The sequence below is a fragment of the Rissa tridactyla genome, chromosome 2, assembly GCF_028500815.1.
Source record: "Rissa tridactyla isolate bRisTri1 chromosome 2, bRisTri1.patW.cur.20221130, whole genome shotgun sequence".
Lineage (NCBI taxonomy): Eukaryota > Metazoa > Chordata > Aves > Charadriiformes > Laridae > Rissa > Rissa tridactyla.
Genome location: NC_071467.1, coordinates 148,759,107 through 148,782,931, shown reverse-complemented (window position 1 = coordinate 148,782,931; position 23,825 = coordinate 148,759,107). Strand labels below are relative to the sequence as shown.

General features: G+C 37.9%; 1 protein-coding gene across 2 annotated transcripts in view; it reads left to right on the top strand.

Moving 5' to 3' along the window:
- The window catches only part of ARHGAP21 (Rho GTPase activating protein 21), a 94,262-nt gene that overhangs the window by 40,734 nt on the left and 29,703 nt on the right, over window positions 1-23,825 (top strand). The window contains exons 4-8 of one of the 2 annotated variants that reach the window (XM_054191055.1): window positions 2,817-2,909; window positions 6,886-6,964; window positions 11,465-11,519; window positions 20,067-20,096; window positions 21,629-23,579. In XM_054191055.1, the coding sequence (XP_054047030.1) occupies window positions 2,817-2,909; window positions 6,886-6,964; window positions 11,465-11,519; window positions 20,067-20,096; window positions 21,629-23,579 (2,208 nt within the window). The remainder of the gene's footprint in view (window positions 1-2,816; window positions 2,910-6,885; window positions 6,965-11,464; window positions 11,520-20,066; window positions 20,097-21,628; window positions 23,580-23,825) is intronic. The other variant, XM_054191056.1, reaches the window with a different exon arrangement.

Genomic DNA, 23,825 nt, shown 5'->3' with positions numbered 1-23,825 from the left:
GGAGGGCTCGGCATCTCCCTCTCCACTTCCCCTTCTCAGGAAGCTGTAGAGAGTAATGAGGTTGCCCCTCAGCCTCCTTTTCTTCAAACTAGACAAGCCCACAGCCCTTAGCCGCTCCTCATAGGACAGCCCTTTCATCGGTTTTGTTGCCCTCCTCTGGATGCATTTGAGTACCTTAACATCCTTCTTAAATTGTGGGGCCCAGAACTGTGCACAGCACTCAAGGTGAGGCCATACCAGCACTGAACATAGCAAGATAATTGCCTCCTTTGACCTCTTTTGAGCATTTTATAAAGGAAGCTGTGGTAGGCCCTTGGTGTTGGGTTATAAGTATCAGATATTAGGTGTTATAAATGAAATGTGCCATGGGAGCGCCATTATTTTAACTTTTCTTGTCACTTTTGGGATTGTAAATTTCTTCAGTAAAAGATAAAGCGACAACACTGGGAGGGATGTTTGGGGGTCCTATCAAAGGTCATGCTTTAACTTCACCCTTGTAAGTGGCTGAAGCAACCTTTTGTTCACGGCATCTGGGTAAATTATTCTTGGAACTTGTCTAAACTTGCTGAAACGTTACTGCCCCTTAAAGGACGAGACCCATCATGTGTTCAGTGTCTATTTAAATCAGCAGATTAAAAATGACAGATAATAGCTTTGGCTCACAAAGAGCATTTTGTATGTCTTGTAGCTGTGTCCCACTAATCAAATTTTAAAGTATTTGGGGACTGAGCTGCCTGCCAGCTGGAGTTTCTTGATTTATAATTCAGTTGCTTTGTATATAGTAGTTATCCGATTCTATCAAATCAACTTTTTGATTATTTTCTACCAATTTGGAGTTATTTTGAGAAGGCCATTTAGAGCCACATGAGTAAGCCATTTTGTGCAACTGTTTTGTGGTAAAATGGCAGGACACCGAGGGTCTGCAGAATAAAGGCATTAGGCTAAAACTTGCATTTGAAATATGCGAATCGGTCAGAGGGAAGTGTAGTTTTGTGCAATTTATTAAAATTCTTCAAATAATGAGCTTTTTCCCATATGGAAACTGAACCAAAAAAGGGGTAATGGGCACACCTTATTTATTATATTCAATAAATAATGCTGTGGCTTAGTAAACATGGCCAGGTGGGATATTTAAAGCTGTTGCAAAAGTACTTCCAAAAGCAGTGCCGTTTGTCCCTAAGTCAAAGATGAGTCACTGAAGAAGCGATTAGAACCTAATACTCCAGTTTCAAGGAGTGTTTCTCTTATCAGCACTGCCAGTTTTAAGCAATCCATTTATTCCCTCCTGCTGTTCCTGCTTTTTCTGCAGTTCATACCGCCCCCTCCGCTATGCCAAGGTTTCCTGGTAAGCTGGAGTCCAGACCCAGCTTATTTTCAACGCACGTCCATTCCTCAGCCTGGGGCTTGTTGTGTGTCCTCCAAAGGGTGGTGCTTCCCAGCTGAGAGCATGGTCCAAGGGTAGTAATTTGCGATAGGATTTGGGAGGGACCGAGGCTGTTAAAGCTAGCACTGGCACCATAGCATACATACATACCCTAACATACAGCCTGTCTGGCTGTAACCTTTGAGGTTCTGCCGCTGTTTCTGTGAGTGCTCATGTTTTGCACCATGTAGGACAGGGGTTTCTGGAGAGACCAAGAACACTGTAGAACAAATTAATTTCTGTGCAGTCTTCTGGCAGACTGGAAATAAAGTTTCAAGTTTTATTTTTGGGTGGGTTGTTTGTGTTTTTTGGTCTTGGGTGTTTTTTTTATTTTGGTTCACTGGCATAAAAAAATCACACTCGTGAAGCTGTGTAGAAGCCGTAAACTTATTCCAGCTATGTACATGTAGCTCAGATCAGCGTCACTGCATTTTAGCCTGCAGTGTAACTCTGGAGGGTTTTTTGTTGCAGTTTTGTTTGTATTAGGGTTTTTGTTTATTTGTTTGTTCTGGGTTTTGTTATATTTTGTTTCTTACTGCACTGCCCCCTTTGGCCGACCCCCCTGCCTCTGCCCCTCCCCTAGATATTTGGAAGCAGTGGCTATGTCAATTAAGAATTACTTAGATTTGGTGGCATGCATGTAAAAGCATAAGGTACCTGTGTTTCTGGAAGTGTAGAGATAAAGTGTATACTGAGAAAGTGAGAAGAAAAAAAGTGTTATGGTTTCTAACTACTGTAGATTAACTTCTGTGTTTAGGTTGTGTATATACGGATACATACAGCATGTGCAGACGTAATTTACTTTGAATTATACATTGCTTTTTGAATTTTGATAAATCTTCAAGAAAACTTCAGACTTCATCTTGGAGCACCTGAAAAATGCCATTAGAATATCAGTGTTACAGTTCCATGAGGACTATGAATCAAGGTTATGTTTTTTCTTCTAAGAAAAGATTTGCGCTACTAATTCTTACTCAGTTTGTCTGCCTTTACATCCTATGCCAGATAACAATCTAGAAGAGGAAGGGGTAATTCTTACTGGATAGTGTAGGCATCAGCATGAGGATGAAGTAGCAATGAGCTGATAAAACGAACCTGAAAAAAATCACTTACTGGGCCATATTTGCAAGTTTAAGTTTGCGATACATCTCTCTCACCACCTCTCTCCCTCTTCTTTTTTCCCCAGACATCTAAAAGATCTTTAGTGCAGCCAAATGAAATGCTGTCTCTAGGACTCCTAGTCTCTCTTCCTTCCCTCACCCCAAATTGAACTTGAGTATTTAATGTAATGATGACCATGGCAGGATTACATTTCAAAATAATTCTTAAAGTAAAAACATTGTAATGCAGTGTAATTAAATGCTTTAAGAAATATTCTTTCTTTCTTCCTCAGGCAAACAAAGAAATAGACTGGAGCCAATGGATACCATATTTGTTAAACAAGTCAAAGAGGGTGGACCTGCTTTTGAAGCTGGATTGTGCACAGGTACTGTTCTTCCATAACACCGACAACGTGTTTGTGCGCATGATGCAAAATATACATGATTTAAGTGGTAGAACTGCATGTAGTTCTGTTTTCCATTTAAACCTTGTTCTTTCCTTCAGAAGTTTGGAATCTCTCTTTCAAATTGTTCTCCAGTTTACTCTGAAAAGCACTGTTGCGTTCTCTCAGGGGGTGCTATATAAAATTTATTAAGGTATTAAAGTCTAAATCTTTTTGTATTACTGTCTTTAAAAAGGTAAGAATAAATATATGATAAAATATATTAAGAAAAAGAGAAAAAGGAGGAAAATGACACCTCTAAGCTCCTATTTCTTGTGCTTTATGATAAATTGATAACCTCAAAACATTCAGGTTATTCTCCTGTAAATTAAGTTATTCTGCCTCCTTTAAATTACATGGGAACAATCCAAGTCTTACCCCTTCTTATCAAATTTTGTTCAGTTGTTTGATTTAATCAAACTGGAGAGCAGAAAGCATGTTTTTTTGTGAAGTGCTAGGTACTTTGCCGCTCCTTTATGTGTCAGAGGAAAAAAAGCTATGTTAAAATGGGAAGTCTTACAAGTATTAAAACAATAAATTACTTACATAGATGGACACTACTACAAACACAGGTTTCTGTTCTTAAAATATGGCAACACATATGTTCTATGAAAGGATTGTGTTTATGTTGATAGTGGGATGTTGATATTTTCTTTTAAAAACAGTTATGTACATTCATTTGACTGGAATAGAATAACTTTTGTGTGTTTCTTCCTAAAGAAGTGCAAAGATTCTAGGATGATAGCGATTGAAAAGCTGCACTAGATCCTACTTGTACAGCATAAGGCATTTTTATTTTTTAACTCCTTAAGTAGTTATTCAGGGGAGGACTACTTTGGCATTATTTTAATGATATTATATAAAGAAATGTTTTGGTTTGATAAAGTGCAGCATATGTTGAAGTTGTACAGAGGAGCCACGTTAATTTCTGCTGTGTTCAGTGTTTGCCAAATTGAAAGAGATGAAATCTGTAGAGAATACTTTATTTTTAGGCATAAAGAGATTTTTAGGAGCCCAGAGTAAAGAACAGAAAATAAATGAGAAAATATGTTTTTAAATTACCAGAATATTCTTCTTAAACACACTGCTGATAACGGTTATATCTAATTAGGTCATGCCACTATTTCTTGTTTAAAACTTTAGGGTGAAATATATTATTATATCTCTATCTTGAAATTGTATTATAAAACACTCAGGGAGCGATCAGCAAGGTATACTGCTTAACTTCTGATACAGACACTGTATACGTTTCTTACTTTGTAGAATCAACTGTATTTTTATTATTTATTTATCTTTTTTAATTCAGCCTGGCTTTGTTTCATGGTTACACTAATGGAAAGAAAATACTTGAAAATCTAGTATGAGTTTAAGTAGTTGTGTTTGTTTGTCAGTTCATATTTCAGTGCTGCAGGGTCCTTTGTAACACTGACGGCCTCAACCCAAGCTTCGTTACCCAGAACAGTGATCTCTGTTTCAGGAGCCTACCTGGCTGCTACTCACCAGAAAGCTCTTCCAAATTTGAGGAATAGGTTACAGTATCTTAAACGCAAGACAATTCAGTCTGAGTATTTTTGAATGCTCCTGTAAAATTATCTTTGTTAGAGTTAGAAAAGTCATGCTTCCCATATTTAACCTCCAAGGCATTTCATTAAAAAAGAACATATCTGTGAGTTCCAAACGTAAGTATTTTAGAAATACTGAAATACAGACAACCAAACCAGATCCCCATTTCCCACGTCTTGATCTCCGTGTTGTCGTTTATGTATATGCAAGAAAATAAAGAATTAAAACGTGTGTGGAAAGGGAGATGGTTTAAGTGTGTTCAGATTGATTCTTAGTTTGATCAAAGGTATTTAATGGGCCACTGGATTGATAGAGAGCTACTAGAAAAAGCCTTCATGCTTCTATACCCTTTTTTGCACTACAGGCACTGGCCTTCCCTTTTATATGTGCCTGAAACTGAGGAAAGTTGTATTCGGCAGAGTTCTTGCGCCCACTTCTTCCACGTAACCAGTTTTGCAGCGTGTCCCACCTGAGTTTTTTTTTGTCACGGTCATTGGATGCAAACTTCAAGTAGACTGCTGTGTGTAACCTAGTATCTTTCTTTGAAAAATAAAATCTGCACAAGAATAGATAAGATAATATGACCTACTTTAAAGATAGTCCTAATTACAGTTTTCAGTGGGAATACTGAATAAAGATGTCCACCTGCGGGCAAGTTCTGAAACGGCCTGGAAAAAAGCCAGTTTTAAGTTCCAGAGAAGGATCTGTTGTATTCTGAGGAAGTCTTGCCATACAATGTAGCAGAACAGCGTTCAGCATGTGTAAATAAGAAAAAATTTTGGCACAAACTATAGCATTTTTTTTTTCCTGCAACTTTTTGAAAGGTTTTATTTCGGTGTGATACTGGGCATTTCAAAGTCAACTTTCATGGAAGTCCAGTTTCTCAGCCTAATTACATAAGGTGTCTGTGTGTATGCAACACGGCGATAGGGTTTGCCATCCATCACAGGTGCTTATCAGTCGTGTAGATTGCTAGCAGCCATTAAATGTTGCCACCAACCTTTCTTTCATCGCCTAGGAAGCAAGAGACAAAACTCTTGAGCGTTCTTTCAGGTGAAGAAAAGGGCAATAACCAGCTGATAAAAGGGCATATATAAACTTTTACAAAGTTGAAAATATTGCACCAATTTATTTCCATGATGTTTCATTGTGTGTGCAGACCAAATTAAAAACAGTCATTGGATCCATGTGGTTTGGTAAGTCTGGAAATCCCTGGGGTCTGCATAGGGAACCTCCACAGAGCATGAGCATTCAGAGCGTTAGTGCCGCCAAGTCAGGCTGAGTGCTCAGAGTGAACAGCCTTTTCCTTGCTTTGACTTGATCACGCCAGAAACACAAAACAGGCTTTCAGTCTCTAAAGCAGTGTTGAAAAAGCCATTCCCTTTGGCTCGCTTTGCATGGGTCCTTTCTTTCAGTTCTTCTTTTTCCAGCAGCTTTCCAAAGCTCCCTACCTGTAAACCTTTAGACCATTTTCGCCTCGTTAGTAAATTCAAGATACCTTTCTGCTCTTCTGATCAGAGATGACATAAATACCATTTTTGGTGAAGGAATTGGATGGGATTTTCATCAAAAGCTGAAAATAGCTCTACATGATATATTTGCTACTTAATTTATGAGAGTATATGAAGCTCTTAACGAGGAAGGTGCAACAAACTATTTGGAGAAATCTGATAAAAGTCCCGTTAGGTCTAAAGAGTTTGATCTATATGGATAAAGAAATAACCCATTACACAGTCCAGGATGCATTGAAGAGACAGTAATGTCTTGGAAACAACCCAGATCATTCTGAGAGAGGAGGAAACTGGAGCCTTTCAAAATAGTCATTCATTGTTTCTCAGGAGGACAAAGTACAAAATTGTAGTATTAGCTGCTATTGAAGGGGATATGTACAGCTACACCTGGCAGTGTTCTTAATTAAAGTCTGGTTTTGTTTTGAGGTTAAGTGATGAAATAAAATGTCTACTTATAATTTGCTTAGGAATTGGGCAGAGTTGTCAGTATGTGCTACCATACATCAAAAGCTTTATTTTGAAGATGGGATATTTAAGTGAGCCTCTGGTATAGCTTACACCTGCTTGTGGTTTTGTTTCTGTGAGTTTCTAGGTGATTCATTTGGAAGTTTGTAATAAGATACCACATCTGACAATGTTCTGAGAAAAGCCTAGAAACTTGGCATCCTGTGTATGGTTACATGTACTTGTATTGTGCATCTTTTATTTTCTTTTTTGTTTTTAAGGAAGACTAACCTTGAATTTAACAAATTGATCTTGATTATTGTGAGGTACAGAAATACACAATAAAAATGATCAAAAATGTCTGGACAAATTAATTTAAGGTATAACTTTTCCCGTTACAGGTGACAGAATTATAAAAGTCAATGGAGAAAGTGTTATTGGGAAGACATATTCTCAAGTCATTGCTTTAATACAAAACAGGTAAGATACTAGTATTTAACTATGTGCCACACTTAACGTTTTTATATGAAGCAGGAAATGACCACTTCTGAAAAAGTCATCGTATTTTTAAATTTTCCTTAATACGCACTCGGTAGTTTTACTGTTTCTGTTTTCATGTATTTACTGAATGCTGAGACAGGTCTGAGAATGGGTGTAATGAGTTGTGCCGCAGTCCTTCTATGTCAGTACTTGTCCCTTGTTAGCAGATCGCACTGAGTGCTATAGAGGAAGGTTGTCTGAACTTAAAATAGACAGATTAAGTATACGTACACCACACATGTCGATTTAAAAAGAAAATCAGAAAAATCTACCTTGCTTATGAAACATGTTAACTAGAAATCAGCAGATCTGCTAAAGGAAAAATTTTGTGCTAGTTCACACCTACAAAACATCTGCAGTACATCTTGGCTTTCCTCTGTTTTGCAGCAAGTTATGAACCTTGCCCAGAGTTGAGGAAATGGTAATATTTACTGCTACTGCAACTCACAAGGGCTTGTTAAATCATGTCCATGCATGAATACAGATACTTGTTTTCATGTCTCCCATCTACCTCCCTTTTTACAGTTTTCTTGGTGTCAACTTCTGTTCTACAGCAATAAGTTTCCAATATAATAATGAGATATGTGGAAAAAAGAGGTATTATGATCAGCATGGAAAAATGTTTTCTAAATACATCTCACACGTCCCATTCTATTTTTAGTGAATCTTCATGCATTAAGGCTTTGTTATGCTTACGGTTCGAAGTAGGAAAAATAAGATCCCGATCTTCCTATTTCAGTGGAATCTTTACTCAAGTGTTCATTCAAAATACGTGCATTCCAGGTGCATTATTTTTGAAACAACAAAACTCCGTGTTCAAAGACATGACAGGCAAGGTAGACTGAAATGCGTTGTGTGTCATTAGTACTTTCTATACAACAGCTAGAAAGATGGAATCTTACCTTTTTTTTTAACCTTTGCTGGAGATAACACTAGCCATGTATAATTTTTTCATTTTGTATTATACAGAGAGTCATACTGTACAATAGTGTATACCCAAGACACAGGACATTCCTTTTACATGCCCAACAGGTACATCAGTCAATGAAATCTCTTTATCTTAATCCAAAAAAAGACAGAGATCAGTCGCATCTTCCAGTGGCCTATGTGGCCAGAGATTCTTAACTCTAGGTCTGCCTGTGAATAAAGCTTTATTTTCAGCCCCGTGAGTGTAGGTAGCAAACTGTCCCAGCAGAATGCAACCCCTGCTGCTGTGGATAAACCAGGAACATCTGAACAAGGCCTTATCAGTGATTATCTACTGCAGCCAGGAACAGTATAGTGCACTGCTGCATCAGTCCCTCTAATTTCCATGAGTGCACAGAAGATGAAGGGATGCTATTGTTAGTTAGGAGAGGAGAACAATTTGTTGTCTTGAGCCAGATGTGCACATCACAAAAGATTGTAACAAAAGGTCATGGATATCCTTGAGTGTTTCATAGGGAAAATATAACCATCAGGAAGTCTTTAGCTGAACCTCTTAAGATAAATAGATAAATACTAGTTCATAAAGAGAGCTCAGACTCCACATCAGGCAATGCTTCTTGTATGACTAAAGAATGAACTCTCTGTAATTCTTTGCTTGAAAACAGTATTTTTGAGCTCAGAGCAGTTTGTTCTGCACACTAAGTGTTTTATTTCTTGCACTGCCGTTTCATGGCAAGTAAAATTGTGTTACGGTGTTTGCTTCTTGCTTTAGCGTGCCGTTCTTGCATCAGCGTAACCATCCTGGGTCAGACTGATGGTCTGTTTATGTCAGTATCCTCTCTGATAATAGCCAGTAATGGATTCTTGGGAGAAGACTATGAAAAGACTGAAAGTATAGAGTGATACTTTGTCAGATAGTACTAGCCCACTTGCCAGAAATCCCTGGTTTAGGAACTTGCTGAACCAAAGGTTTTATCTGCATCACTTGATTTAATACTCCTTGATAGGTTGGTCTTGCACAAGTTTACTTTTGAATGTACTTAAACTCTTCATATTAAAAATACCCAGTGACACAGTTTTTGCTCTGTTTTGTGTCTTAGCTAATATTTCATCCACCACACCTTTGTTTCTTTAGTAGGCTTTGTGCAAGCAACTTGCTGAAAAGCTTTTTGAAAGGCTAAGTTGTCAGTTGAAGTCTCCTTATTCATGACTACAGACAGTTTCATTTATAGTCTCAGTATGTTGCATGATGGTTTTCTGGACATTTTAGTTACTGTATTATTAATTACTGTTTTTAATTGCCCCTTCATACATATTACTGACTGTAAACGCTTATTCTTTTGTAATTTTTCTGATCCTCTTCGGAACAGTTTTTAAGGATACAACACATTTTATCCTCTCTTACCTCTAAAGAAAAAGTTCCCCCCCACACTCACTGTTCAGCTGTTTTGCAATCAAAGTCAGTTTGGACTCACAGATTTTTGTATTCAATTTCTCCTGCAGCTCCATTTCCACAGCTGCTCAGTATTTTTCTAGAAAGTTGCTCATATATGTAGGAAACTTTCCTTTATATGCTGTTTATCAAATTTGTTATTTCCAAAGTCTTCATCCTGCAAATAAGCGTTGATTATTATCAAACCATACGTAGCCCAATACAGTTTATGCATACGTGCTACCCACATGTGGAAATGAAATCTGAACACTTCATTGGAATGCTTCAAGCTATGGAATCTCTTTCATATTCTCTTTTTGGCTTACAATTGCTAAATAGTTTAATATCCATACAAAGCAGTTTAGGCAAAAGTCAGCTCCCAGTGACACTACTTTTTAAGAATAATTTAAATAGTTTTGGTGTTTATGCATTCAGTCAAAATGGGAAATGCTATTGTAAATGCACATACAGTCAATGCTTTCGTGTTTCTTAAAATTCAATTTTCTGAAAAATCTTTAAAGGACTTTCGAAGACTTATTTTTTCCTAGCTGTGCGTGGACTTAAAATGAAAAACTTAAATCTATTGCTGCGCATCTTTGGTTTTAAAACAAGTAATTTATGCTGCTTGGAGAACACTTTTTTAAAGAAATGAATAATGGTTTAAGAAGATTGTGAAACCAGATACCCTTACTCTGCTATTTTGGAATGCAGCCTTATGTCTGTGGTTGCTAACAAATGGAAAAGGAACCACAAAATAAAAATATTTTTCATATAAGAAAGCATAATAAATCACACGTTACATGTTTGAGAAGATGATTTTCTGCAGAAATAATAAACTGAGGTTGTTCTCAGTGCATTCATAGACTGTTCTGTGTGCCCTGAAATTGGTGGCCTGTTTTGGTGCTGCTTTTGTCTTTTCTTAGCAAGTGCATTGTACTGATCAGTACAGGTAAGCTGATTTCTAGACTGATACATCCCGTTAGGTTGTATGCTTTTTTTCTTGGGCTGGTATGGGTCAGTTTATTTAAATAGCCTTTCTTCTTGTGACATGTAACGTGAGATTTATAGTTAACAGTTTTAATATCTTCATTTTCTGTTTTGTGAGCCTAGTTAAAATAGTCTGTATAAGCCATCTCTTTTTTTGTAGCCCTTATCTGTACCTGTTGCAGTTCACATTTAGTGAATGTGAACAGAGTATTCCTCTATCTCAAATTTTCAGATGAGATAAAGAATTCAGCTGTTCTGTATCCAGTGTTACAAGCATATACTTCTCTCTTGCTTGTGAAAATACTTTTTTTTTTGTGTGTGTCTATGTGGTAGATACTAACTGTGGGTTTCACTGTTTTACAATATTTGACTCTGGATAACCAATATATTGTACCTTCAGTGTCCTGATTTTAGCTGTATTTGGATTATATTGATTGAACTGTCTGGATTCCTGATCTTTATGCTGCTGCTGCTTTTGGTTTCAGCGATTCAGACTGACAAACTCAGCACTTATAAATAGCAAGCATTTTTCATCCCTATTTCAGATGTCATCTGACTGACTAAATATGTTTGAGTTGATTCTGCTAGGAGGTGATAGGAGCAGAAGGGTGTAAGTCAGTGCTTGCCTTGCTATTGCCCTACTTTTCACATGATCTGGTGGTTATGACATTTCCCCAGCAGTTTTAAAGTCCACTAACAGACAGGTTTTAACTTGTGTTCACAGATTTGGCACCTTGTTTTGTTTGAGAGGCTCCAAACAATTAATGTACCTCAGAAGAAGAAAAAACAACAAAACCAAAACAAAAAGCCATCCACCAACAAAACTGACAAAGAGAGCGTGTTGGCTTAATGCCCTGGTTTTGCTGAGAACACAGATGTATTCTTCAGTCAGATTTCTGTTTTACTTTTACTTGCTAAGACTGCCATGGAAATCAGTGTTTATTTCTGTTGAGTGAAGCAATTTGAGAGAATAGCTGACTGTAGGAGTTCTTGAATGGTTTTGGTCTATGGAAGTTAATGGATCATCTTTGTTACAAGAACTTAAAATCTCTTCCAGAAGTTCACGTGTGGTGTTTTTTTTCTATTTGTTTCAGTGACAGCATATTGGAACTTAGTGTTATGCCAAAAGACGAGGACATCCTTCAATTGGTATGTTTATGAAGCTTATATTTAGACAGTATGTTGATTAAAGAAAAATGTCTTACTGTTGGCTACAAGGTCTTTGAACTGCGCTACCAGTAAATAATTAAAGAGTTAACATTTATCTCTCTGTCATTCCTTAGATATTTTCCTACTTGCTTGCCATCCCTGAAATTTCAGAGGAATCCAAATATAGGGGACAATATCTTCTTCACATGATATTTCTAGCATCTTGTTAAAAAAAAAAATAGAATAGTGTTTGTATTTTTATTGTATATTGGATTAGTTTCCTTATGTTAGAATTTATGAATTGAATTGCTTTCTGTTACTACGTTGTCTAATTCTAAAGAAGTTGGGAATCATTACTAAATTTGAATTAAAAGACTAGCATATGGCACTTAAAATTAGTTTTTGTTAACTAGCTAATTGTCAGTGGATTTCCAGGAAAGAAGCGAGGTGGTGAATGTTCTGAAGGTTATTACTGAATTTTTTAATTGTAACCACTGTAAATATTTTACTACGCGAGGGTTAACAGTTTTAAACTGAAAGAGGGGAGATTTAGATTAGATATTAGGAAGAAATTCTTTGCTTGAAGGTTGCCTGGAGAAGCTACCGATGCCTCTTCCCTGGAAGTGTTCAAGGCCAGGCTGGATGAGCTTTGGGCAACCTGGTCTAGTGGGAGGTGTCCCTGCCCATGGCAGGGGGTTGGAACTAGATGATCTTTAAGGTTCCTTCCAACCCAAACCATTCTCTGATCATGTGGTTCTTGGTTTGAACTGAGGTCCTGCATATATAGTGAGATAATTCATCTCCCATTTAGTGTCTCCGAGTCCAAAAGAGCTGTGAATGAAGTACGATGTGTAAGTGCATATTGTGAACAACACCGAATGTATTTATATGCTGTAGTTTATTTTTAGTTGGAAGTAGAGGAAAGGAGAAGACGACGAGCAGAGTAGAATTTCTGCTTAGTACTTAGAAAATTGCCTTTTCTAATCCATACAGAAATAGTAAGACTTGCAAGGTTTCAGTAGCTGTTTTCCAGTATTAAAGGACAAATCAATGGGTAAAGAAAAAAACCCAAGCAATTCTTGTTTTGAGCTAAAGGTGAAGATGGAGGATAGTATAGGAACTCAGCCAGTTAGGCCAACAAGCCAAGATTATTAGAATAGAAGTGATATTTTGAGAAAAGATTGATGAGAGAGATTTGATAAAGAAATATTTCAGTAATCCAGTACAGAAAATGCTGGGGGCAGGGGGTGAGTTTTGATTGTGTGAATAAGTGGGAGCCCGGGGAAAAGCCTGGGGGTGGTTGGTGTTGTTTTGGGGTTTTTTTTGGGGGGGGTGCTTGTTTTTTTTTTTAATTGGAACTGTGAATATGCAGAAATGAAGGAATAGTTCTAAATGATCTGTATAGCCATATGCCTCTAATGCAGTTTTGTAGCCATAACAGTCTAATGATCTGGGAAGGCAAGATTTGTAGGTTTAAAGTTAAACCTTTGTATTTGGCTGGGCGAGAAGCCCTTAGGCACGTCTTCCCTCTGCTGATGAAACATGAAGCGCAAGCTTCAGCTGATGTATAGATGAAAAACGATTGATTTGAATTTAACTTGTTATATTAAGAAGTGAGATAACGGGGGTGGAGGAAAACAGACAGATGGTTGTTGCTTTTGGGCTTGAGAAGAATATTAGTAAAAAGAAAATTAAGGTCATTCTGCTGGAGGGGATGGAAGGGTAAAGGAAAGAGAAAAAATATCTTGCCTGTGGGAGTTCTAGAAAAAAATTAGTTGCGTGGGAATAATTTCCAGGTGTCATTTTTTAAAAAAAAGTTTCTTTTGAGAGTTTTAAGATGTGGTAGAATTGTGAATTCTGTATTCCAGGCTCCTTTTTTTGAAGCTAGAAAGAGGATTAGGTTTTAGAGGTGGAGTTGTCATTTTGCAAAAAATACTTTGCCTCTCTGGTTTGTATGAGTTCCGACAGTTGTTTGCTGTTGTGTTGGTTGGTACATGGTGATGATACATCGTGGAGGAGTTCATGCTCCGGTTTGCTATGATGCATTTGTTTGGGTAAAAGTGGACTTTGTCTTGAGAACTATCAGTTCCACATCGCATCTGCCAGAGGGAAGCCTTGAAGAGACAGATGTTTTCTGTAGTCTGCGAGACTGAGCATTGTGTGTTCTTGGGCCTATTGCAAAAGACTTCTGATAACTGCAGTTTGTTCATGTGGTTCTGTCACGGTCCGTATTTTAGTATATATGTTTTTGGGTGTTGATCTTTGATGGCAGAGTTGCAACACGTGAAGATACAGGTGATAAAAATCAATTGCATTGTCCAACAGAAGTCTTCAGTTAGAGCCTGTAGTTTTCTCCCTTTTAGACCACCTCAGAGGAGGAAAAAATCTTACCACTTCTAAAAATAACCATTAGCAGCCTTTGAGGCACAGTGCACCACACTACCTTCAGTCAAATGAAAAATCTATGCAATTCCTCTGAAGATGGTGACTATTAATATTCAACCTTTAGATGTTAGGATCTACGGTTCTCATGACAAGATTTGAAGAACTTTACTCAAAGCTGAACACTTAAGTTTAAAATATTTTCAGAGTAACAGCACAGAATGTTATTCCTTTCACTCCCTATGAAAAGACAGTAACTTTTTGTTTTCAGATGAGAAACTGCATACTTTCTTGTTTTGTTTTTCTATTTTTATCTTTGTGATTAATGCTGTGTTAGCTTTTGTGGAAATTTTATGTCTCAAGAAAATATAAACCTCAAGGCAAATTCTTATTCCTGAATGGAGTACAGCTCATATAAGTAAGTGATAACAATAATTTCTGTAGTGGTAGTGTTAATGTAAGTGCAATCTGAAAAATAAATGGTAAGGTACAGTGCCCATATTAATGGAGGAAAATCTTATAGTTTTGTCACTGAAGTTGTGTTATGTAAGTTATGATAGTATGTTAAAAAATTTAGTTTTCTTTGACATATGTCATAAATTTTACTGTAATATCACTCATTGTAAACCATTGATGTTAAATACCACCGTGCTGTAAAAACAGAATAACACAAAGCACTACTGGATATTGTAATAGGAGCTAATGAAAGGTTTGTCTAGTGCAATGAGGATGAAATAGTTTCATTATATTCAGGAAGGATACTGGTTGTGGTAATTTTTATAGTATTTGGCAGTCTCCTCCATGTGGTGATGACTGATGACTAGGTTAACTACATAAAGAGCACAGTTGCTTGTTTCTATCCTTAGTTTGCTATTTATAAACCTTCAGAAATATCCATGTATGTCTCTGAACCTCTTGGTATATTGAATTTCCTGAAAATGGGACTTTAAATCCATTCATCAATAGTAACAATGAAGTGGTACAACCCACAGGTCATCGCCTTCTGTGGCATCTGCACACCCCTTACTTAGAAGGGAATTATATGTGAAATCCTGCCATTAGTCAAGTCAGTGTCAGTCGTGTTCCTCACTGGCATGATCTTGGAAATGAGACTGTGGGGATGGGGGAAAGGATATGTAAAACCTCTGTCCATGACAAAAACTTGAACTCTTCACAACTACAAATGCATTGGGGTTTTGTCATGCTCCTCCTCAAATTTGAGATTAGTTTACTTAAAATAATCTCTTTTGATAATTTTGAAACATTTGTAGGTATGTAACCATTCTGAGACCAAGAGGAGGAGCATTATTAAATTATACTCTACTCAGTGTTCAAATTTGATGTATCTGTATACAATTTCTGTAGCATTCTCAACCTTTTTTGACAGAATTTTGGCACCTTGTAGGTTTTAGGACCACTGACGTTATACAAATGGGAAGACACATTTAGGTCGACTACAAACAGTTCCTTTTCTCAAGTGTATTTAATGGAATTGCTGTTTTGTAGCCTTTGGATAACAAATTCAGTACTAAAAAGCTGTTCAAATTGTGACACCTTTTCAGTTGTTCAAAAGCTCTTTGTGCTACGCAGTAAATAATGTAAAGGTGCTCCCTAGAGGGGGAGAGCTGAATTGCTAAGCCCACTTACAGGTCAGCCTTATTATGACTCTTGTCGATAGACTTTGTAGTGTCTAATGTGTATGTGTTAGGGTGTCCTTAGTTTGCAGGACCATTTCTTTGAGGTATGTTCGTGTTGGAATTTGCTTGTTTTCTATTCATTCCTTGTGTATGTAAAGAGGAATATGGCATACAAGTCACTGAATTTTTAAGTATCAGGCACATGAAAACATCACTCTTAAATTGCATCTTTAATATGATCTGGATTGGAGCTGTTCATTTGGAAGGTTACTTGTAATGTAGCTTATTGATGTTTATATATAGGATTTATTATATGTAAATACGTGTATCTGCTTTGTGTATGTGTATATAAGCACACACACGTTACAGGTAAGTTATCCTCATGTTTTATCTTTCATTTTCTGGCACTTCACTCGCTACCCACTCAAAAGTTCATCTTTCCTAACTTTTATCCTACCTCCAATGGTTTCATTTTGAATATGTTTTAAAAAATCATTTCCTTATAGGAGTTGCCCCAGAAGGTAGCTGGTGGTGTCACCATTAAATTTTAGTAGTATGCAAATATGTTGAAACATGCCTTAGTATTACAGAAAGATCTCTGTAGTTTCATTTACAGAAAGATTTTATTGCGCATTTTGTGAATAATGGTAAATGTGGAAATTAAAGGCGGCTGTTTACTACTGATTTTTTTGGTAAGTTTAGTTCCCACTTGCATATCTTTTAATTTGTATCTTAATCTTTCCTTAAAATTACAGACTATTGAAACTGCTTATTGATAACTGAAAGCTGACCATGTTTGAAGAGAAATGTTTCTTTTGCCATCGATAATAGGGGAACAAAAAAACATAGATGGGAATGACTGGGAAAAGTGAGTGAAAGTCAGTTGAAGCACCCGTGTGTGTGTGAGTCCCCTTCTACTCAGGTGATACGGAAATTTTCAGTCTATTGAGAGATCTGGGCAGAAGAGAAGAGCTTGCTGGTTTGTCATTTCTGATACTTAAAGTTTTTGTGGAATTTGGCAACTCTCAAGGCTTTGTAGTACCCTGAAAATGCCAGTGATGCACCTGTATTTAAAAAATAAGAAAAAAATAGCTTGCATAAGGAAATGTATTCTAGAGTTTTATACGCCCCGGTAACCTCATGCCTCTGACTACAGGTCTGCCCACAGTAAACTTTAACAGCATTGCCTTTTCTTTTTCCTGAGACCATCCAGTTGCATCAGACCTAATGGAGCAACATGGCTGTTTCATTGGCAAACTGTGAAATATTTTCATTTGCTTTACTTTAATACTTTAAATAGAGATGTTTTCATAAGTACCTGTATTTAGTCCAGAGTCTTGGAGCGTTTTGTTTACTTTCAGATTTTGTACTGACGCAGTTACTAATATGCGCAGAGGTTAATATTAAATCTCTGGCAGCAAATACAATGGAAGGGGAGGGGTGTGGTGTGAAGATGTAGTGACCTAGAAGAGACTTCAACTTTGGTATCTAACATTGCATATGTTGGAAAATACCATTTGCATCAACTCACCTTGATTTAGACTAATATATACAAGAAAGACTTGTATTTGGAAACTAAATTTCTTGACCTTAAGGCATTAAATGTAATATACTAAAATTTCCCTGCCATTTGGAAGAAAGGGTGTGTGGGTTTGATTTTTTTTTTGATTTTTTTTTTTTCCAAATAATGTTATCTGACTGTAGCATTTGCTGAGTGTCTCAGAATAAAATGAAACCACTTGAGCTGTATTACTAACATTCTTGCCAAAGCAAACTGTAACTGGAAAATGTTTCCTTTTAAGACAGCTGAAAACCTTTTCTGGTGTGCAGTTCCCGTATTCAGGCTAAATGTGAGAATAAGTTAGGACCAGGGAAGAGAAGAATTTAGTAGTAAAGAAACATAATCTGAAGTCAGACTGGTTGGAGAAGGAAGGAAGAATGCCTCAGGCTCAGTCTTGCAGGGTGCTGGGCAGATTAGCTTCTGATTCATCAAAACACTTATCTCCAATTTTGCAAGTAGTTCGGTTGAAATCAGTGTTATTCATCATTTAGTGAAGCGTAGTGAAGCATACTCATCTTCAGTGAAGCATATGCCTCTGTGCTTTTATGGATTTGGACTAAGGGTTGTATGACATGGTTGACTCAAGCTCTTGAAAATACAGTGTTTTGCCATGATTCGTGCTAAGAAGAATCCTTGTACGTCAGCTGTCATTATTCTGATATCAAATGGCATAAAATCAAGTGGGAAAGAATGTGACCCTTCAGCTGAATTTTAGAGAGTTAATAAAATATCTTGTAAAATGCTTTATTTGCCTAAAATTTAGTTTGTGTATCATATGGCATGAATGTATTACCTTACCAGGTAAACCCTTAATGTGCTAATGGTTGTACAAATTCGCGGTAAGAAATTAATTCTTTGCCATAGGAGTTTGCAAACTTGGTGCAAACAAAACCAGATTGCAAGGTGGGGAAGAAATTGTACCCAGTAACTGGAAACATGCTGAGTTCTTACTGTAAGCACAGCAGTTTTCTGCTAGCAATTGTTGCAGAGCTGTTATCCATCAAAGCCCTTTAAAGTCACTCTAAATTGTTGTATTTGTATGGTAAGCTTTCCATAACTGCTGTTGTTTTGAGAAGGTGCGAAAGAGCTCATAAAACTTCAAAAATGATTTTTCGATAATGTTGGAACTTATTCATAACTGTTGAGTACCCAACTCCTGTAGGAATTCAAGCGGCTTGGCTCTTGTCTAAATCAGGAACATCGCTGATCTGGATATTAAAAAAATTTTTTTATTTATTTTTTTTTTTTAGGTTAGAAGGGTTTTCTTTTCGAGGCTTTTTAAGTCCTACCCTAATGGCTTTTTAATGAGTATATCCTCTGTTGCAGTCACCTAGAGATTAAGGTAGTATTTCCACATGCTATATAATTTGAGGAACTAAAGGGAGGTGAGAATAATAGTCAAACTGTGTTGTATATATAGTTGCAAAATATGTTAGGTATCAAAATAGTGTACAGATGCTAATAAGTATATTGGTGCATACTTCGCATTTCTTAGTTTCTAAAACTCTTCTAAAAATTTAACCATCACCTTCTGGTTAAAGCAGTTAAAACATTTCATAGTAATGGGACACTATTCAGAAGGGAGCCCTGCATTTTTTTGTGAGTTGCAATATTTCTCTGCAGGCCCTTAATCAGAATTATGAAACAAAGATACTTGATATTCCTTTGTGGAAATGTCCCAGCCCCTATTTACAAACTTCTTTCTTGGAAGAAGGTTCAGCTTTGTTTCGGTGATTTCTTGGGAAGTGGGTGGAATGAGGTTGAAAGGAGAACTGCACTTTCTAGTGTCAGTATCCAGTAACTCTGTCTTGCTGAGAACAGGCTGTCTGTCCGGCTGTACCTGCGATCATGGAAACGTACCCTTTATTGGGGGAGAGGGGAGAAAGCCTGGCTGATCTCATTTCGGACCCTGTGAGAATGGTGGCTTCTGAAGATGATGTTTTAATATCTGTGATAAATTTTGTCAAGAGCTGCAAACTGATTTTTATACTTGTTTGTAGTCTTCAGCTACAATCAGATCACGTTGGTTTTGGAATTTAGGCTCTCTGCTGTCAAAGTCAGTGACGCATTGTTTGTCATGGACATGTTTTACACAAACATAAAAGCAAGGTATTTTGTATTGGTGTAATGTGTGCATATCCCAGGTTTTGAACTGTTTTATCAGCTGTATAAAGTAATAATTATTTTCTGATTGGGGGGGTGGGGGGATTATTGGTTTAATTTGTCTTACATACCAGTAGTCTCTTGCCCTGTGTCCTGGGTTTTCAGCATTTTTTTTTTTAAATTCTTACAGCCTATCAAGATCCCAAATAGCCATTTATTTAAAGATTTAGAAATATTTATCTTTGTATAATCCTTCCGTCCATTAAATGTGCCAGTGGAAACCTGGCTTGATTTTTACTATGAGTGGAGGGAAAAAACCCCACGAATCACGTGAGTAGAGTGTTTCTGCAGCATCATTCCTCTAATTTCAGACGTACAGCTTGAAAGCAGCTGCAGTCAGCTGACAGCTTGTGGTCATGTTCAGATATATGTGGGGAAGGGGCGTGCTGTTTTAAATGCATAATAAAGCCGTTGTTTCGTCACCAGGAAGCAGAGATGGTAGCAGCCCAGGGGAAACGAGAGACAGTAATGTTGCTGTAGTGGAAGGGAAGTCTTGTTGCGCGGAGCCAGAGCTGTCTGCAGGCAGCTGTAGGGATGCACCACGGCAAAATGGCACAAATATCTTTTGCTCTCCGTAAGGGTAGAGGATAAACGCGAGGAGCAGATAGAAGCCTGAGATGGACATGCTCACAAGGAGGGTGAAGTTATTCTTCGTGCTGTACTGCCCTTTACCTCTGTTGGTACCTTCCAGTGAAATCGGTGTAGTTGTATTTTTAGCTTGCTGTGTCCAACATCAATATGACAACATAATTCTGTCTCTACATCTGTAAGCAGCTTTTACTATGTTTTCCTGTTTTCTGCCAGCTGCAGTTTACAAAGGATGTCACAGCACTGGTAAGAAATGTACAGTAGCCATTTCTCTGATGGTTTTGTAAGGCATGTTTTTCTTAATGATTTGTGAGAAACAAGCATATGAAACAGCAAGTTTGTGGGAAATGAGCGAGATAGTCTGAGCTGAATTTTCTTCATAATGCTAATCTCTTAATTCGTTGTTTGTGCCTGTGTTATTTGGTCGGTTTTCTCTCAGTGTGCTTTAATATTTTGCACTTCATTAATGCTCGGTGTAACGTTGCAGCAGTATTGTAAATGCCTCACCCTCCTCTGTACTTTGCTCTGTATTAATTTTATGGCTGCACTTGGGCTTTTATTACCTGTCTAGTGTTAAGACAGGGCACATTGATATTCTGGAATTGAGCATGTTATGATTTGGACGGGAAATGCTGTGATATGATACCACGCCTAAGCGTGTAAAAGCCCTGAGAAATCATTTGAGTCTTCTGTTGCATTGGCAGGCTCTGCATTGGCTCTTTATTTCATTATGCCTAAACTGAACGAAGTCATGCTAAAGTTTTTCAATTATAGGATATTGTTTAAGTATGCTGTATGCTTCTCACTGATTTATTATTTTGAGCGTTCTGTTAATTTCACAATGACAAATGCTGCTTTTCAAAAAGGTTACAGAAACATACTGAGTAAAATATAACCATTTTTTCTCAGGAGTCAGGCTCTTAAACATAATGGTGCAAATAAATGCACTACGGAAAATCATTTCAGATTTTAGTTTGTGTTTTTATAGTGTGTGGACAGCAGTGGGTATGTATGAATTTTCATACTGTTCGTACCTTGAAGTTAAAAATATTACAATTACTAGTATTTTTGCAGTAAGATTTGTGTGCCATATACTGGCTGCCTCCTATAAAATGTAAGGACTTATAGGCTGTTGGCTCACAACAAAGATGTTGCTGCTTCAATTTATTCATTTTATGTTTAAGAACAGTGGCTTTTATGTAGAAGACATCTTGGAGGAGTGTGTGTATGTATATTTGTGTGTACTTTTCGTATGCACTACATTAAGCGGACAGAGTTCTTTTATACAGTAAGTGAAAAGAGAATTTTCTAGTGCTGGTTGAATTCTTTATGCAGTATTTTAACCTGTCGATTGCTGTGAAATTCTGGTTTGCAGCAATGTGAAGCTTAAACGGGAAGAATCTGTGAAGCATCATGATAGAAAACAGAATTAAGGGGGAGAAAAATACTGTGGTTTGTGCTCATGGATTTTGGGAAACCTGCCTCAGTGCCCTATCTGCAGTATTTCCTACAATTGATAATCAGTTCAGTTTTTTAGTTGTAGAGGGAGGGAACGTACATTACATACATTCATTCATTACGTATGCTCATTCTATTTCTGTTCACTAAGGGAATGGAATGCTATTTTTATCTTTTTAACTAACGTGTTATCTAAAATTATAGATAGCGTGAATTTTGTACTTGTGTTCCCTCTCTTGAGGCTCGATCGAGCAAATGCTAGATGGTGAACTTTTCCATCTCCCTCACTACTGAATACTCACTTATTCTTCTCTCCACAGGCGTATTCCCAAGATGCCTACCTGAAAGGCAATGAAGCCTACAGTGGTAATGCCCACAACATACCCGAACCACCGCCAATATGTTATCCGCGCCTGACATCCACAGCTTCTGTTATGGCACAAGCTGGTGACAAGCTATCTTCTGACTTCTCCCTGGGGAAACAGCAAGTCAGTAGACCAGTACGGGCATTGACACAGCCAGAGAGGGCCTACAGAATGGAAATACAAGTGCCTCCATCACCAACAGACATTGCAAAATCAAATACAGCTGTGTGTGTTTGCAATGAAACTGTAAGAACTGTTATTGTGCCTTCTGAGAAGGCTGTAGATTTGCCATCTTGTAGAAATAATCATGCTGGTCCATCACACAGGACAGAGGAAGTAAGATATGGCTTAAAAGATCAAACCAGTCTAAAAGCACGGACCACGTCACCATCTTCTTCAGTGTCCACTACCATTGTACTTCCCCAGACTCCAATAACAAGGCCAGTTGATCCAACTGGAACACTAAGTAAAGCTTCCAACTATGTAGTATGTCCAGAAGGAATCCCAAGCACTAGACCTCCTGCTCAAGCCACAGATTCGCCCTCAGTCTCTACTAATCATTACAGTTCTCCAGCATCCCACCAGCATATAGACTGGAAGACCTACAAAACTTACAAAGAGTACATTGATAATAGGCGCATGCACATGTATGGCTCCCGAACAATACAGGAAAGGTTAGATAGTTTAAGAGCAGCTTCTCAGAATACAACTGATTATAACCAAGTGGTGCCAAATCGCACTGCTTCACAGGTACGGCGCAGGAGCACCTCTCACGACAGGGTTCCGCAGTCTGTTCAGATCAGGCAGAGAAGTGTATCCCAGGAAAGACTTGAAGATCCCGTGTTGATGAAAGAGTGGCCACGAAGTGCTTCACAAGATACTCTGACTTCACCTTCGGTTAATGCTAGGAATCACAGGGCTCGGTCATGGGATTATCTCAGCAAACAGGGTGAAGTGCTAGAAAATTTTCATTCTGAGAATATGATTGCAGATACTAATGGAGATAGGAGAAAGACTTACAAGTGGACAGGGTTTACTGAACAGGATGACCGGCGAGGTATTTACGAGCGATCTAGACAGCATGCATTTCACATGTCCCTTCGAGGTCAAAATTTTTCTATGGCTCCAAGTGCTTATTTTTCAGACAACAGGAGAACAGGTAGCAGAGCTTCTCTGCCTGGTTCTCATTTTCAGAAAGTTCCACCAGATATAAAAATGTTGCAGCCTTCTCGAGATTTGCAAACTCCTGGGGGAGTTTCAAAACCTACAACTCTTTCACAAGAGAGATTGTCTCTCACACCAGCCAGAAGCTCTAAAAGTAGCTCTTTGAAGAACTCTGCTCCCTATGCAGCAAAACCATCATTTCCCCTTAACCAGGGCCTGGATACTATTGCCAGCAAAGACCAAAGAACAGTAAATCACCTGCATCAGAGTGGTCTGTTAAACCAACAGTCAAGGGTCCGAGCAGAAGGTGCCCCAGATCACAAAACAGAAACTGGCAAAACCATCCAGCCCTCCTCTCTGTCTCTAGCTTCCGCCAAACTTGTTCAGCCAACGAGTGAGAGTTCAACTACCTCCGACAATGTAGATGGTTCCATCAGACAAAAGATTCATGATTTTGAAAGGGAAGAGGTTCATGAGCCTGAAATTCTGCAAACGGATGTTCAGGAAAATGACAAAGACACAGTGGTCATGCGGGACAAATCACCTTCTGGCCACCAAACTCCACAGCCTTTGAGGCATCAGTCGTACATTCTTGCTGTAAATGACCAAGAGGCAGCCTCGGACACTACCTGTTGGTTACCTAACGATGCTCGGAGAGAAGTCCACATAAAAAGAATAGAAGAAAGGAAAGCATCAGGTTCCAGCCCACCTGGTGACTCCTTGGCTTCTATTCCGTTTATTGGTGAGTTAAAATATTCCCGTGTACATCAAATGCTTTTCTCTGCTAAGGATGATGATGGAGAGCACTGTGCCAGGTAGCTGACTGCTGTGCTTGTAAATCCTGGGGTTGAGGGCCATTGGGGCTCTTTTCTCATCTAGAGTGCAATTAGGCTGGTAAAACTAAAAATATTCTTCAGTGGAGGAAAAAGATGTTCTGTTTTGTTTGGAGTCCTGGAAGATCAGTGTAAAAAAAGTCTACAGTGACTTA